This window comes from Lathyrus oleraceus, chromosome 2 (genome assembly GCF_024323335.1).
Source record: "Lathyrus oleraceus cultivar Zhongwan6 chromosome 2, CAAS_Psat_ZW6_1.0, whole genome shotgun sequence".
Lineage (NCBI taxonomy): Eukaryota > Viridiplantae > Streptophyta > Magnoliopsida > Fabales > Fabaceae > Lathyrus > Lathyrus oleraceus.
In genome coordinates, this window is record NC_066580.1 from 479824444 (window position 1) to 479842613 (window position 18170).

Consider the following 18170-nt stretch of genomic DNA (forward strand, 5'->3'; position numbering starts at 1 on the left):
TCTACTTTGGCTGCTCAAATAAAGAAATTGATGGCTTCTCTGCCTGATGTAGAGGAATGTCGAAAGAATGCTTCTGAGAAAGTTACAGAGGCGTACCCAGCGTTTGAAACATATCAGAAAATTCTTCAGCAGAAGAAGGATGACCAAATCAATATTTTGAAAAGCCCGGAGGAATAGATAGCTGTCGCACGACAGAGATCTTAAGAATCCCTTAATCGAGTTGTGGGAGTCGTATTTAGGGTCCATAATCAAATATTGGAGCAGGCACAAGAGCTTTGTCCCGGTCTTAATGTCACTGCTGATCAACTATATCCTTTTTTAAAGGTTTCAGGACAAATTCCCGAAAATAATCTGTGTGCCCTAGAATCGGATGCCAACGCTTAAAGACTTCTCCTTTCCCTTTTTTTTTCTTATTTTTTAAGATTGCCTATCTTTCTCTCTTCTTCTTTTTATTATTTTTTCTTAGTTTCATCTATTCTATTATACTTGTTTCAATTGAAGGAGAAAGAAGAATAGAAGAACATCCATAATCGCCTCTTGCTTTATTTTGTTTGTTTATGTAAAAACACCTCTAAAGCAAACCGATGTGGGTGCTCTAAATTCTCTAAAGCCATTAACATCCCATTCCATCTCTCTTCTCACCACATCACTAGTATACACACCATATTCTCTATTTTATTTCGCTTTCAAGATGTTATTTGGGTGTATAAAAATATGTATATCTATGAAATATTTCTGTACAAAAAAATAAACTCATATTTTGAAATGATAGAAATAAACTCATACATCATTTACTATTTTGATTTAAGTAGAGATGAAAACATTGCTTTCAAACAAAAAGTAAAGAAGATAACATCATCCTAAAATGCGCCCGCCACCAGCAACAGTAACTTTAATCATACTCTCTTCTTTATAAACAATCTCTCTTCCCTCCATCCTGCCTTGTAATCCTCAATTCAATTCAAATCCCCTCTCTCTCTCTCTATCTCATTATTACTCTCTCTTCTGTTCTCTCTTCCTCTTAATAACAAACAATCAATGTCTTCTCCCATGTTGCTTCTTCTACTACTACTATGTTTCATACTCTGTTTTTCACCCTCGTCTCAAATTATTCTATTACCCTTAACACACTCAATTTCCAATACCCAATTCAACAGTACCCACCACCTCCTCAAATCGACCTCAACCCGCTCCATAAAACGCTTCCACCACCAACACAACAACAACCACCACCAACCCCAAGTTTCTCTCCCACTCTCTCCCGGTAGTGATTACACACTTTCTTTCAACCTAGGTTCACACCCTCCACAACTCATAACTCTCTACATGGACACAGGCAGTGACCTTGTCTGGTTCCCTTGTTCTCCTTTCGAATGCATCCTCTGTGAAGGAAAACCACAAACCACAAAACCCGCAAACATCACAAAAGCACACTCTGTTTCCTGTCAATCCCCTGCATGTTCCGCTTCACACGCAACCTTGTCTTCTAGTGATCTCTGTGCTATTTCTCGTTGCCCTTTAGACTTCATTGAAACTTCTGATTGTTCTTCTTTCTCTTGTCCACCTTTTTACTACGCTTATGGCGACGGAAGCTTCGTCGCTAATCTATATCGTCACACACTTTCTCTTTCTTCTCTTCTTCTTCATAACTTCACGTTTGGTTGTGCTCATACCGCCCTCGCTGAACCCACCGGCGTCGCTGGTTTCGGCCGTGGACTTCTCTCTCTCCCTGCTCAGTTATCCACTCTCTCACCTCATCTGGGTAATCGTTTTTCTTATTGTTTGGTTTCTCATTCATTCGACAGTGACCGAGTTCGTCAACCGAGTCCACTCATTCTCGGCCGTTACGATACTACCGCCGGAGAAGATATTGAGTTCGCCTACACTTCCATGCTTTCGAATCCTAAGCATCCTTATTATTACTGCGTTGGTCTCGCCGGAATATCCGTCGGGAAGAAAACTGTGCCGGCGCCGGAGATTCTCAAAAGGGTTGACGAGAAAGGTAACGGCGGGATGGTAGTTGATTCTGGAACTACGTTTACGATGTTGCCGGAGATTTTTTACAACGCGGTGGTTGCTGAGTTCGATAAACGAGTTGGACGAGTTCACAAGCGAGCGAGTGAGATAGAAACGAAAACGGGTCTTGCTCCGTGTTATTATTTAAATGGATTTTCACAGATACCAACGATGACGTTGCATTTTGTTGGGAATAGTTCGGGTGTGGTGTTGCCTAGGAAGAATTATTTTTATGAATTTTTGGACGGTGGTGATGAGAAGACAAGGAAAGGGAAAGTTGGATGTATGATGCTGATGAACGGTGGTGATGAGACTGAGTTAGATGGTGGACCTGGAGCTACACTAGGGAATTATCAACAGCAAGGATTTGAGGTAGTGTATGATTTGGAGAAAGAGCGCGTGGGTTTCGCAAAGAAAGAGTGCGCGTTACTTTGGGATAGCCTTAATAGTGAGAAAAACTAACGTCCACGGTGTTCTGAGTATCACTCGATTATTTGCATCTAACTGAAGTTTCACTTATGGGTCGGGTCGGGTCGGGTCTAATGTAAATGTTAAATAATGCGGCGATGATTCATCCATGGCCCGTTATCTTATATGTGTACATGAGCCAAGTTGATAAGATAGATTTAATTTAATTTAATGTTTGTTTATATTGTACTAATAGACATTATTAATTCATTATGTAATTAACACTCGGTAAAAAGTGGAATCTGAATAGAGTGGTGTATGTTTTAGTTATTTGTTAATACTTTGGGATAAATTATTTTTAAATGTTAATAATTCTTTCATAATAAAAATTTATTGTATTTTGTTATGTTAAAATGTTACGGATTTTTTAAGTATATTATTAATTTTATGTTCTAAATTTTTTTATTATAACGATTTGTTAAGGTTTTTATTCAATATAAAGTATAATCACTAGGGTCATATTTCATACTTTCATAAGACAATTTATGTAACTGGTAATTGATTTGCATCCAACTATATAAATTTTAATGTCTTAATAATCATATCACACATAATTAAAATTTGATAATGATTAGACGGTAATTAGTGATTTACGGTAGATTATTCACAACAAATAAATAATTGTATCGAACTCAAGGTTTTTTTTTCATTTCCTATAAAAGGTGGTATGTTTTCGGCAATTCTTAAATGTGATGAAATATGACTTAAAATTTCAAGTAATAAACAACGAAGAGGAAAAAAAACATGTTTTGAGATTGTGTGAAATCAAAAAGTTAGAAAAGTAGGCAGATGGCGACTTGATTTGATTGACAATAGACCGTAAACGATGGTGGTCAGTTGAACGAGCAACAAGTTTGATTCAGGCAGTTAACAGGTGTTGGGCTGTTCGTTTGGTTCGTAGATATGTCCGTGTATAAGTTGTGTTTTTGCAACATTAAACTTCCGTTGAATTTCAACCGTTATAAATATGTATCTCTATCATTTTTGTCTTAACAACCATAAGAATTTCAGAGTTTAAGACATAGATAAATGTTAGGACTTAGGAGTTCTATTGGAAAACTTAAAGAGACAATTATATAAAATTATTGGAGTTCTTAGAATTTAGAAAATCCTTGGAGGTGTCTAAAGAGATTGAGAAACACTTATAAACTCCTTGGTCTTATGTCATTCATATATAGAGAATTGAAGATAGATTGAGAAACACTTGTGTAGAAAATAAGGTTTATTCTTAGAAACTTGGATAACTATTTTTTTGTAACTCTTTTATAATTTATTGTAACAACTTCTGTAAGTATAGTGAAATGAAGAGACGATCTCTCTCCTAAAATAGATCAGTATGATCAAACTGGGTAAATAAGTTAATTTGTGTTATCGTCTTTTAATTTTTCTGCCTTGTTGTGGATCTGATTTCACTTTTGGCAAGTTACCAAGTTATGTTATTGTTTTTGGCCATTTGTATTGCTTTTCATCATTATTTGACTCATACATTGAATTTCTTAGTGTGTTTGAAGTTATCAACAAATTTGCTAGAATTGTTAGAGTTTTCAAAACAAAGGGTGTCCACCGTAGAGGCAAACAGATTTTGTTTACAAGTGAGCGCCATGAGTCTAAACGGTAGATTGAGCAGTTTTTCTGAGACAATGATTTTGGAGGGGGAGGCATCAATGCCTGCACATCTAACATAAGCAAAGAAGACTGAGATGGTGGATAAATCCAATAGTGTCATTATCTCATGCTTTGGAGATAAAGTTCTAAGTGAAGTTGTTAGGGAGAAGACTCCAACTTCGATGTGGAAAAAGCTTGAATCGTTAAATATGATCAGGTATTTATCTCCTAAGTTATGTATGAAATAACAACTCTACTCTTTCTGAATGATTGAGAAATCCATAGATGAAGAGTTAATAGAATTTCACAAGATCATTGATGATCTAGAGAATATTAATGTGAGGATTTATGATAAGGTCGTGGCTATACTCTTGTTAAGCTCATTACTCATATATTTTGAGCACTTCAATGGCTCCTTTATGTATGGTAAGGAAGACATTATTACTTTTGAATAAAGTTCAGACAATTGTGAGATCCAATGAATTTTGAAAGGTGAAATATTTGAAGAGAAGGAAATGAGCATAGAGGGATGTACGAATCAAAGAGTTGTGACAAGTCATGGTTAAAATGATCCACTTGTCAAAAAATGAGTCACTTCATGAGGGATTATTTTGAGAGGAGGGGCAATAATAATTATATTCATATTATAGTTGCTTGGGATGAGGATAGTTGTGAGAGTGTTTGTGCACTAATTGTTGGTGTAAGCCCTAGAGACCAATACTTTTGGTACTTGTATCGAATTATTTATTAATAATAAAAGGCTTTTTCTTTATTATGTTTGTTTAATAAAGTCCCTAGAATAGCTAGTCCGTTTAATGTATCAAGTGTGACTTAATCATGAGATCACATTAAACATAAGGACATTATCCTTAAAGTATCAGTAGTCGAGCTTTATTGTGAAGTGGGATAACATTAAAGCATTAAGACTATTATGTATATAGACTGATGATCACATCTCATGGATAAGGAGTTATCAAGTCTTAAACATAGGTATGAATATTAAGAGTAATATTTATACTGGATTGACCCGCTATGAGAATACTATATAGAATGTTATGCAAAGTGTCATAAGTTATTCTCATGGTGATAATGGTGTATACCACCCTTCGACCTGAAACCATTATGGACCCTAGATGTAGAGTCGAGTGCCTTATTGCTGATCAAACATTGTCCATAACTAGATGACCATAAAGACAGTTGATGGGTACTCCACGAAGCATGCTAAGGGACATGAGTGACCTAGATGGAATTTTCCCATCCTGCGTAACAGGATAAATGTCTATGGGCCCAATATTGAACTGGACAAGGATGACACGGTCTATGCCTTATGTTCAATATAGACATAAGGGCAAAAGGGTAATTGTACACATAAGTATTATCACAAAAGGATTTGTCAGATCACATGACATTTTCGTGTCTTGGATAGCAGTGATGTGTTGCTAGATACCGCTTACTATTTATTATGTTAAATACGTGATTTAATATAATTGCCAATGCCGCGAAAACATATAGGGTCACACACAAAAGGACGAATTGATGAGAGATAGAGTAACTAAGGAATACCGTAATGTACGGTGCACTTAAGTGAATTGTAGAACATCGTAAGGTACAATGTACTTAAGTAGAATACGAAATATGGTAAGGTACCACGCGCTTAAGTGATTTTGGCATATTATAAGATATGGGCCACATACACTTGAGTGGTCTTTTTAGCTTGCAACCCACACAAGTGGTTCTATAAATAGAACCCTTGTGTAGAAGCATTTGTGTAGTTGCAATTTCGTTTCTCTCTCTCTCTCACTCAAAGCCTTCATTCATAGCAGCTAGCACCGAGATTGAAGGAATCCGTTCGTGTGGACTGAGTAGAGGCGTTGTCATCGTTCAACGTTCGTGATCGCTCCGTAGATCTGCATCAAAGGTTACAATCTCCACAAGAGGTAACGATTCTATCACTGATCATGCCCATTCGTAGGATCACTAAAGGAGAAATTTTAAATTCCGCTGCGTTATGGATCGCTCTTCTCCTTCACTAATGATGTCGAGTTTGGAGACTGGAGAGAGTTAGGTCATGGAATCAAGTCTCTCTTAACACATGTGTTCAAAAAAAAGAATACTTTGAGACTTTGAAGCAGGCGGAAGGTGGAGTACTTCTCATTGATGACAATAAGGCTTTCAAAGTTCATGATATTGACACAACCAGACTTAAAATATTTAATGATTATGAGTTTCTTCTTCACAACATGAGGTATGTTCCATAGCTTAGGAAACTTTTTTATCCATAAGCATGTTTTTTGATCTAGACTATTGCATCACAGTTTAATATGGAGTGTTGAAGATTTTGTATAATAGAGTGATCATAGAGTTAAAGAGTCTAAAATATGTGGCTTATATATTTTTAGAAGGTTCAATTGTTGTTTCTCAATCATCATTAACTAGTGAAGAGTTTTATGATAAGAACAAGTTATATCTTTTGATTTCATGGGTGATTGTCTTAGAGAACTTTTATAAATTTAGCAGAAGACAATGGATAAAAACATATTTGTTAGTTGAGTTTTTTATTGAGTTTTTGAGGTAAGAATGGTGCCAAAATAACTTACCTAGTTGGTAGGTGTTCTTGTATAAGAATAAACTTCAAAACACTTATGGAGGTTTGGAGTAGAAAAATTCTAACTTAGATTTGCCTATTGTGTAAATCAAGCTTATCCATCTTGATGGAAAGGTTGTGAATTGTGTCTTTAATTGATATCCAAAAGGTGGTAATGGTTATGTGATGTGAGATGTGGGTCCCGGAGGAACAAAGTTAATCATTAAGAAATACATTACTTTCAGTGAGTCTCGTCAAGGGAGGGAGAGTAAAGATTTAGAGATGAAGGTTTTACAAACTATGGCGGAGAAGACTCAATTTGAGGTGGAGGTTCCTGCAATAGATACTAGTTATAGTGAGAGAATAATTGCAGATGCCTCTGATTATCATTTGACTCGTGATAAGGTAAGGAGGTATATTATACCATCTCAAATGTACGGTTATGTTAGTCATGAGTGTTATGCTTTAAATATGCATGAAGGGTTACATAAATCATAAATAAGGACCTTTAGGGAGGCATTTGAAAGTAGGTGGAGTAAATATATGGTTAAAGAACCTAAGAAAAAGCGATTGGATGCAAGTAGGGGCATTATTGGTTGCGGTAAAGCAGCAAGCAAAAGTAAGTATTTTGTTTTATCGTCTCCACAGGGATTAGTGCGACATCAAATGCCGTTCAACGGTCTCTATGTTTCTAAGCTTGATATTAAGGGTTTCAAAGTAAATAGATGTGGAAAGCAAGACATATGCACAAGTAATTAAAGTAACGAAGAGAACTCATCAAGAATGAATTTCATCCACCTATCTAATACGCAAATTTATCAATCAATTGTACATAACCTAAAACACTTATAAATATCATCACGTATCGCTCACATCAGTGTTCATATCTGCAACACTTACGAGAGTTCTACCGTATTGTCTAATCGACGATCTCTCGTCCTATCAAACAATATGAAGAATTAATATTTGATACTCACATGAATGTTAAACCTAAATCTATGTCTAGAGTTTAACGCCTAACAGATGATTATCCTAGATCTAGATTCGAAGAGTATTTCTCAATAAAGGCTCAAATCAAAAGATAAACAAGTGAACAAGGATAACATCGATGTAGATTCAGAAAATAGATCGTATGCAACACCATGATTAATAAATATACATAATATCAAAGTAATCTTTCATACAAGACCCTAATAAGAAAGGTACGAAGAGAAGATGAACAAGAATCTCTCCACGTGTCAAGCAGATTGATGCAAATCGCACTCCAAATCTTCAAGATTCCAACCCCTAATGTTGTTTCTAAGCTACACTCTCCAAGAAATGGTTCTGATGGAATTGGGGTTAAAAGTTTCCAAAACCATCCCTAAAAATCGGTTCACAAATGAATATATAGTGTCTGAATAAGTGGAATCATTCTAAGCCCGTGCAGAGCCCGCTTAGCGCGACCACGATAAAAAATAGAAAACCGCCATAACTCGTGCTAGGATCACGCTTAGTCTGCTCCTAGCACAAGCGCACTTAGCACGCTCAAAGCATTCTCCTAGCACGAAAAGTGCAATTTTCTCCTGTCCTTTTTTTTATAAGCGCGCTAGGACCGCGCTAAGCCCACTTTGCAAAACTTTGAATCTTCCAAAATGCCACTTTGGGTCTTGCTTTGTGCTAGCAATTATTCAAGGCTTCCAATATGTTATAAAACCTACAAAAATACACAAATTTGATCAAACAAAAGATATTTACATGAAAATGCAAACTACACAATGTATGCGCAAAAGTTGAGGTTTATGCATGAAAATCAATTCAAAGAAGTCAATAAGTTCCAATTATTCACACACACAATTACCACAATTTATCACTTATCAAACTCTCCCCAACTTAGAACTTGTTTGTCCTTAAATAATAATCAATTACCCTAAAGAAAACAAAAGTAATCAACAAGTTTTTACAAACGGAAACAAATGGAAGGTTCAAATTTCAAAAGTACAAGCAAAGTAATGCTTACCACTATACTACAACGACACAATAACTATGAAACAAACTCTAAGCACAAAACACATGTAAAAAATTCTAAAGTAATACATTTTTAAAGATGAATAACACCTACACACAACTTCATCAATGGATGAAGAACAAATAAGAGGGACTTTACTCACGCCTAACAAACTTGCTAACATCTAGATCAAATTATTCATTTATCCAAAAAATTCATATCGAAAGTATAAAACACAAATCACAAGGACTTCAAGGGTTGTAATGTGGATTGGGTAACAAAGAAAGGTCATTGAAACAAAAATATTGCCTAATCATATGAGAGTGATCACCTATCATAATCTCAAGCATTCACAACTTCATTCACTTTTTTTCTCTTTTCCCAATTGTTACACCATTACACACAACTTATTAGCACAATGTATTTGCTATTTTATTTTTTATTTTTCAAGGCTTTTTCTTTTTCACTTTTCTCTTTACTTTTCCAAATTTTTCTTTTTCTTTCTCGACCTCTTCGTAACCAACATTTTCTCCCCAACTTGAATGCAATCAAATATTGTAATGTGAATGCTCCCAAACTTTCTAAGGCAAGTGTAAAAATTAAAACCACAATTTATGATTGAGGGTTCAAGAAAAAATTTCAACATACAATCTAAAATCAACAATGAACTAGTTAGTTATGTACAAGTTCCAAAAGTTGACATCAAAGTGGATCCTAACACAAGGCTCAAAAGGGGTAATCAAATTCTCACCCACTCACAAGGTAGGCTTGATCATTTTAGTGCTTTCATACAAATCAACACAAGTGCAAGATTAAACATAATTCAAACGAGTTAAAACAATAATTATTGGTATCATGTGTATATAGTAAACAATGGAAAGACTCCTCACATTTGGCTATGATCTAAAGTGATTCAAACGTGAACAAGTATTGCAAAAGAATGAATGACATAGTATTTGTACATTGCATAAGTTTCATATTCATGATATGTTGTAGAAAGAATTAAACATGTATCTTAATAATGTACTTTTATTTCAAACTTTTATCATTACCGTGACATTTTCTTGTTGATCCAATCAAACTTGAAACAATCACTCCATGCCTCCTCAAGCCAATCAAAAACAAGCTTTTTGGACAAATACAAAACAAATCTCTAACAACTTGATAACTTAATATTAAACTAAACTATGAAACATAAAACAAAATCAATTCAAAATGGGTCAAAAGACCTGAGTGAAAATGGATAAGTGGCTGATATATTTTTCCATGTGCAGCAGAGCGCGCTAAGCGCCCTCTGGTTGCACTAAATGGCATCAGCAAAATAAGGTTTTTCAAAAATGCCAACTTTTTTCAAACTTTTCATCCACTATCACTCTTTAATAACTATACTACTAAATGAAAAACTATTAAAGAATTAAAAGGTTGGGTTGCCTCTCAACAAGCGCTTGTATTACATCGTTAGCTCGACGCCTTTATTTATTAGACGCTCCTCCATGTTGCCTCTTTTGCGTGGCTAGTTGTTCGCCCAAAAGCTACCCCGTACCCAACACTTGAGTAACATGATGGAAAACAAGAATATATACAATATAAACAAGTATAAAGAAAGTATATATACAATATAGATACATTTATATACAAGTATCTCTATATTATACACAAATATACAAAGCTTAAAAAGATAGAAATTATTGTGATGCTTTCAATATCTAAACACCAATCCCCGACAACGGCACCATTTTATTGGTTGCGATAAAGCAACAAGCAAAAGTAAGTATTTTGTTTTATCGTCTCCACAAGGATTAGTGTGACATCAAATGTCATTCAATGGTCTCTACGTTTCTAGCTTGGTTTTAAGGGTTTGAAAGTAAAAAGATGCGGAAAGTAAGACATATGCACAAGTAATTAAAGTAATTGAGAGAACTCATAAGGAATGAATTTCATCCACTTATCTAATACACAAATCTACCAATCAGTTGTACATAACCTAAAACAGTTATCAATATCATCATGTATCGCTCACATCAGTGTTCATGTCTGCAACATCGACGAGAGTTCTACCGTATTGTCTAATCGACGATCTCTCAGCCTATCAAATAATATGGAGCATTAAGATTTGATACTCAAGCAAATGTTAAACCTAAATCTATGTCTAGAGTTTAACGTCTAACAGATGATTATCCTAGATTTAGATTCTAAGAGTATTTCTCAATAATGGTTCAAATCAAAAGATAAACAAGTAAACAAGGATAACATCGATATAGATTCATAAATTAGATCGTATACAACGCCATGATTAATAAATATACATACTATCAAAGTAAACTTACATACAAAACCCCAACAAGAAAGGTACAAAGAGAAGAATGAAGATGAACAATAATCTCTCCACGTGTCAAGCAGATTGGTGCAAATCGTACTCCGAATCTTCAAGATTGCAACCCCTAATGTTGTTTCTAAGTCACTCTCTCCAAAAAATGGTTCTGATGGAATTGGGGTTAAAAGTTCCTAAAAGCATCCCTAAAATTTTGTTCACAAATGAATATATAGTGGCTGAATAAGTGGAATCTCGCTAAGCCCGTTCAGAGCTCGCTTAGCGCGATCACGATGAAAAATAGCAAACCGCCATAACCCGTGCTAGGACCGAGCTTAGCCCGCTCCTAGAACAAGCGCACTTAGCATTCTCAAAGCATGCTCCTAGCACGAAAAGTGAAAATTTCTCTTGTCCCTCTTTTTCTAAGCATGCTAGGACCGCGCTAAGCCCATTGTACAAAACTTTGAATCTTCCCAAATGCAACTTTTGGTCTTGCTTTGTGCTAGTAATTATTCAAGGCTTCCAATAGACTATAAAACCTATAAAAATACACAAATTTGATCAAACAAAAGATATTTACATGAAAATGCAAACTACACAGTGTATCCTCAAAAGTTGAGGTTTATGCATGAAAATCAATTGAAACAAGTCATAAGGGCCAATTATTCATACACACAATTACCATAATTTAGCACTTATCAGACATTTGGAAAGATCAATAATCAAGCGTGACATGAACTTGATTAAAGTTGTTAACTGATGATTAATATTAGATAGAGAAACAAGGTGGCTGATAGATAAATTAGCATCACTTTAGTTTAAAGTCAAAGTGAAAAATTGTAAAAGTATGCTTTAAAAACTCAAGCAATAAAAAATATAAAATATATTTCGAGATTGCTATAAATTAAAACACCACAAAAGTAGGTGGATGGTGGCAGAGGTCGTCTCGGTCGACTGCAGGCTAAGGAAGTTTGTCGTTCAATAGCGGTGGTCTGCCGATCGAGCAACATGTTTAGTTCAAGTGGATTGTGAGTATCACACATGGTCGTTTCGGTTCGCAAATTCATTCGTTAACGAGTTGTGTTTTGGATCCATTTAAAATTTATTGGATTTTAACATTTATAAATATGTATCTCTATCGTTCTTGTGTTAACAGTCTTCAGAACTTCAGAGCTAAAGACAGAGAGAATGGTTAAAAATCCTATTGAAAAACTTAGAAAGACAATGGTAGAAATTCTTTGAAGTTCATGAAATTTGGAAAATCCTTGGAGGTATCTATAGTGATATATTTGTAAAAATCATAATAGGGCGATACAAGACCAACCATCATCAGGCGCCTGCCCCTGAATATGTCGCTAAGTATGATCCACACTCATTAGGTGACTCTCCCTGAAGGGAAATGTGGATGATGACATGTACGTAGACCATAACCACGTGTGGAAGAAGTCATGACCATGATTCCTTAAGAAGTAGGTCGTCAACATGTTCCCTAGTTAAGGTGAAGCGGTTACTACTTCTAGGATTCTCCAAATACATACCCATAAATCTCTATAAATATATCAAGCCTTAGGGTTGAGAAAGGACATTCGAAATTCACCATAAAATACCCCTAATGCAGAGCTTCTCACTCTCGCGAGCTTGCTCTCACCTCACAGAAAACATCTTCAAAACAGGACTTCTCACCCGCGCGAGCTTGCTCTCACCTCACAGAAAACACCTCCAAAACAGGACTTCTCACTCGCGCGAGCTTGCTATAACCACCACAAACTCTAAAGTCTTTGGCAACCCCTATCAAAGTAGGATTGCTCTGCATTTGTATTTTTTTAGCAAATACATTATCTAAGGAGATTGTGAAACACTTTTAAACATCATGGTTTTGTGTGATTCATATATAGAGATTTGAATAGAGAATGATAAACTCTTGGGTAAAAAATAGAGTTTGTTAATGGAAACTTGGGTGACTATTTTCTTATAACTCTTTTATAATCTTTTGAAAATATAACGGATCGAAGAGTTGCTCTATCCCTAAAATAGATTGGTTTGATCGAATTGAGTAAACAAATTTCTCTATGTTCTTGTCTTTTGTTTTTTTCTGATTTATCGTGAATTTTTTTTCACTCTTGAAAAATTACTAAAATATAAAATTATTTATGGCCATTTATTTTAATTAAATTTTTTTTTTGTCTTTAAAACTACTAACAAATTCATTGAAATTGTTACAATTTTCACATTAAAATATCGTTCATATCAGTGTTGGAATCCTTCCATATACACTCTCTCTTTTGAGGAGCAACATGTACGTCCACCCTCGACTCAATGATTACATTTTCAATACATCAAAAAATCTCTGATTTTTCGAAAATCAAAATCAAAAATATTTTATAACACAACAACTACATCCATCAATCCAACAAAATACTTGTAATAAAATGTCAAAGTTATGAAAGTTCATCGAAAAAGTAGTGATTCAAACTCGAGGTAGAAACAAGTTTTGATTAATCAAAAAGTTTAACATTTATAATAAACACTACATCTCTTAGAAATGTCAGTCTAGTGATAAAAGTCTAACCATATAACTTTAATGAATTGAAAATAGGTTGGGTGATTAAAAACAATATATGTTAGGACAAGGAAACACTACCCAAAATAAGTTTGGTGAAGTTTGGTTGGAGCATTACCATCAAGATTGTTCATTATTGTCACGGAAGATATGGGACATGGAATTCCTGATGTTTCCTTGCCTGGACTCTTCCTAGCGTCCCCTCACTAGTGGTTAGGGTGTTCACATTTATGAATCCATAATAAACCTGGTCCTAAACTAATTCAATATTAATTAGGAATGAGTTACTTCAAATGAATAACATTTGAGTCAAAAAGTGTTTAGTTTGAATCATTAAAACTAAGAGTCCCACATCAAATATGATATTAGATAAATATATGTTTAAAAATGAAATAATCTTTATTTTACAAATTTATATTATAACCATAATTCTAAAATGATAATAGTTGGACACTTCTATCATATTTTTGCTATCAGTTCGTCAAGTTCAATAGTATTTGACATGAGTAGTGTATTGAAACATATATTTATATTGAAATTCTCAATTCATCTAATTCATTTTTTAGGAACATTCTAAATTGTCAATGTTGTTATTTAACAAAAGGATCCATTCAAATTCTATTTTGTTCCGGAACGATCCTTCTAGGGCATATACTATTGCCTTCTTCTATCCCATTCCATCAACTTTACAAATTTCAAAACTCCGAAATATTTCTTCAAAAGACTACAATTTTTTTCTAATCATTAAACAATATTCAGTAGGTTTAAATTTATCATGTATTTTTCATTTACATAGTATTATAAGATTTTGGAAATCTTAGGTTAGTTGTTATTGTTTATGATAACAAGATGGATTCCTCTGAAACCATGATGAGGACTCTCTAGATGGACCCTTTTAGATGACAGGAATCATTTATGTTTTGCATATGTTTAAATAAAGCCTCATCTTATTTTTAATTCTCATTTTTATTTGAAATTATAGAGAAATAAAGGATAATAGTAATATTTAAAACACAATAGACTTAAGTGAGGTTAGTCGTCACAGACTCAAGGTCCGAAATATGAGTCAAGAAAGACATCACAGATCCAGGGTCTGTAGTATGAGTCAAGGAAGATGTCATAGATTATGGTTACGCAATATGATTTATGATTCAGGACAGACGTCTGAGACTTAAGGTTCGCAATATGAGTCAAGGCAATCATCTCACATTAAGGATTCTTAGTGTTTGGATAATTCATGTTCTCATACGCAATTTAAAGTTGAGCCTCGGACATTAACTCAAGCTTAAACTCTTTTTCCATGACGACCATTTAATTTAATTTTGGTTTGTCAATTATTTGAGACACTGAAGTATGTAAGTCATGATTGAAAGATATTTAATATCATGCATCCTAATTTTGGTTTGTCAATTTTGGGGTCTAATAGGCATATTCGTACCGTTTATTTTTAAAATAGTTTAGTTTAATAAAATTTGGGAATGTTGAAAAAAATAAGTGTGAGTTGAAGATATTAAAAAATAAAATGTGAGAAAGACTTACATTGATTAGAAAAGTGAAGATATGAACATTTATAAATGAGAGAACTCACACCTATTATCTTAAAGTTTTTGGTAAGTATGTGACGTGTCTTTCACAAAGCGTGAGCCTTAGGTTCGAGTAAAGAACCAACTCACTTGTATCGAAAGTCCTCCCCGCATGGTGGTGGGTAGGAGGCATGTCCCATTTGAAAAAGTGTCAACAATGATAGAATTCTATGTGGATGAAAGAGTTTATGTTTGAGAGGGAACATTATGGATAGACTCACACTTGAGAAGGAATGATGAGAGAAGTAAATATGAGTTGAAAGTGTTGAGAAACAAAGTGTGGAGAAATCCCACATTGATTAAGAAAAGTAGAGACTTAAACATTTATAAGTAAGAGAACACACACCTATTACTTTAAAGTTTTGGGTGAGTATGTGATGTTAGGGGTGACAAAACGAATCCGATCCGGTGGGTATGTCCGTTTTGCCCGCACTTTAGTATGGGGCGGACCAAGGATTTAGGCCCTCACCCTCTAATGTGTCTACCCCACCCCGTCCCGTTTTCTTCGCGGGCTTTTGCGGGCACATGAATTTCCCTAAGTTTTTGTATTTTTAAATTTAAAAGATGCAGTGTCTGCGGGCTTTCCCAACCTCGCCCTCACAGTTTTGCGGGACGGATCTAAATTTTAAACTCACATCTTCAACTATATCCGTCCCATCCCGCCTCATTTTTTTCCACTTTTGTTAGACGGATTTAAACGGTACGAATATGCCTGTTAGACCCCAAATTGACCCAACATAGAATAGATTCCACCAAGTAAAAATAATTATCTTGGTGAAAGATTTCAAAAAGTAATAATAAAAAAAGTAAAGCAAATACAACTATGGCTGCGGTTTCTAAAGCACAAGGAAACAAAATGTGGAGATTAAAAAAAGCTAGGACCGCCAAAAAAGAGATACACTCCAATAACAATTCAAATAAAGGATATGATGCCATTATTTATTTGTCTTTTATGCTGATGAAGTTCCGTAGTGCAGACTGTGGAGATTCGCTAGGACAAAGTGAGAAAAAAAAACTGTTTTCTGAAAAAGGAAATAGAGATTGAGATTATCGACTTGGAGGGAGGAAGTACAGACTACAGACGGCCCCATCCCATTCACATCCTTCCTGTCTATTCCTCATTGTAGACGTGCACTGATGCTGCATGTACGTCGGTAATAGATTTGATTGATTTCAGAGCTTTTCCAAGCTAGGACAAACAAAGCCAGGACCACGTTTTTGTCTCCTAAGAATATACAATGTATCCTTTGACTCAAAGAATCACAATGGTATCGAAATACTAGTAGTTTTTTAACTTATTTGCTCTCAAAATGTATTCCAAATATAAGCATATCTCATGTATTGTCACAAATATGACTCAAACTAGTCATACATATTAATTCAAACAACATAGTGTTTTGCTTTCCACCATTTAGTACAACATAGCCTTCGAGACGAGAAAGTGAAAAAAAAGAGTGTTTTACTCGGCTGAAGGTGCAGACACGTCCTTGACTGATTCACGCCACGCGTACTCTCTTGCACCATCCTTGTCAACAATCTTGATAACAAAGTTTGGAGGTGCGACAACCAACCTTAATCTGATTTCCATAATGCACTTATCAACAAGATCGATTGCTTCTTCCACGGACATTCCGCTATGGAAGTGTCTGTCCATCATTGACAGTGAGAAATAGGAACCGTAACCAAATGCTCCCTTTTCGAGCTTGTGAAGTGTTGCAATGTAGTCGATGTAGTATAGTGATGGGCCTATATCTTTGTCATAACCAGCAAGAAGGATGTTCACAGAGTAAGGGTTCTGAACAAAATAATCAAATTCACCTTATCAATAATCACAATGCAACATGGCTAATAAATAGTAGCTAAACAACTTAAATCTAAGCATATCAGTAGCTGCATTTATAAAAGCTTTTAATTCTTTTCCCAATTGCCATAAGCCCTATTTGGATAAATAGCTTGATTAATCACTTAAAGTATAAGTGCTTATGTATAAACTATTTCTATACAAATAGACAAGTCAAGGATTGCTGATTGTTTATACCTTAACATGATAGCCACTAGCCACATCTTATGTTAGTTGTTTAGTTTTTCAGAAAATGCCAACTTGCAATTGCCAACCTTATTCTTGATGAAATCAAACTTAAGTCTTGTTTGGATAAACAACTTACTTAAACACTTTAAAGCATTAGCATTTATCAAATGCTATTTATATAACAAAATCAAACAGTAGAATGAAGTCAAACCATCATACGAGTTAACGAAGTGGTTATAGCAACTAGAAACTCACACACAGATCAGTAAAAGTCAGGGTTCCAACCCTGATGATGACATCTAAATTCAACCTAACAATATCGACTTTTGTCAATTGAACTAGAATTTGTAGACATCAAACCGCCAGTTTACCGCCAGTTTTATGTATGATATAAGCTGTTTTAGTAAACTATTATGGAGAGCTAATAGAAATAAGCTAAAAACAGCTTTTGGATAATCCTATGTTGTTTTTATTAGCTCTCATAAATCGTCTCGGGAGTGTTATTGACAATAGGTCAAGTTAAACAAGTCAATCCAAACAGGCCTATGAAAAAACATGCAATTATTGCCTATGGTATCAAAATGGTACTAACAATTAGGGTTTCAAAGAAAGAACAAAAGGGGTATTTGGATACCTTGCGGAGAGCGGTGGCGAGCTCGCCACGAGTGAAATTAGCGGCGGCGGCAGTGGTGAGAGGGATCCCATTACGGAACTGATACAAAGCAACGTTCTTTTGAACATACTCAGTAAACTGAACCCTAAAAGTGAAACCCAATGAATCAAAATCAAAACTTGTGGTTACTCAGTTAGAAAGAGAAGAAGAAGAAGAAGAAGAATGAACCTGTCACCGGGTTCGCCACTAGCAGCAATGAGTTTATGGGAATCGAGGAACATGATCTTGTCTTCATTGGATTTGTGTACGAGGATGCTGTGTACTGCTGATGAATCTGCCACCACAATAGCGAAGTCATTACCTACTAATCCGAATACGCACTCCATGATTGATTTCTGAGTTTTTCTGATTTTC

The 18170-nt window shown here is 35.0% G+C and overlaps 2 protein-coding genes across 2 annotated transcripts; one reads left to right on the forward strand and one right to left on the reverse strand.

Moving 5' to 3' along the window:
* Positions 1-848: 848 nt before the first annotated feature.
* Positions 849-2762, forward strand: LOC127120624 (probable aspartyl protease At4g16563). Its single transcript, XM_051051130.1, has one exon. The coding sequence runs from the start codon at positions 1039-1041 to the stop codon at positions 2476-2478; it is 1440 nt and encodes a 479-aa protein (XP_050907087.1). The 5' UTR covers positions 849-1038; the 3' UTR covers positions 2479-2762.
* A 13665-nt stretch (positions 2763-16427) lies between these two features.
* LOC127120626 (proteasome subunit beta type-2-A) lies at positions 16428-18142 on the reverse strand. Its single transcript, XM_051051132.1, has 3 exons — positions 17985-18142; positions 17778-17901; positions 16428-16909 (listed from the first exon to the last, which is right to left on the reverse strand). The coding sequence occupies exons 1-3, from the start codon at positions 18140-18142 to the stop codon at positions 16574-16576; spliced, it is 618 nt and encodes a 205-aa protein (XP_050907089.1). The 3' UTR covers positions 16428-16573.
* Between the last annotated feature and the right edge of the window lie 28 nt (positions 18143-18170).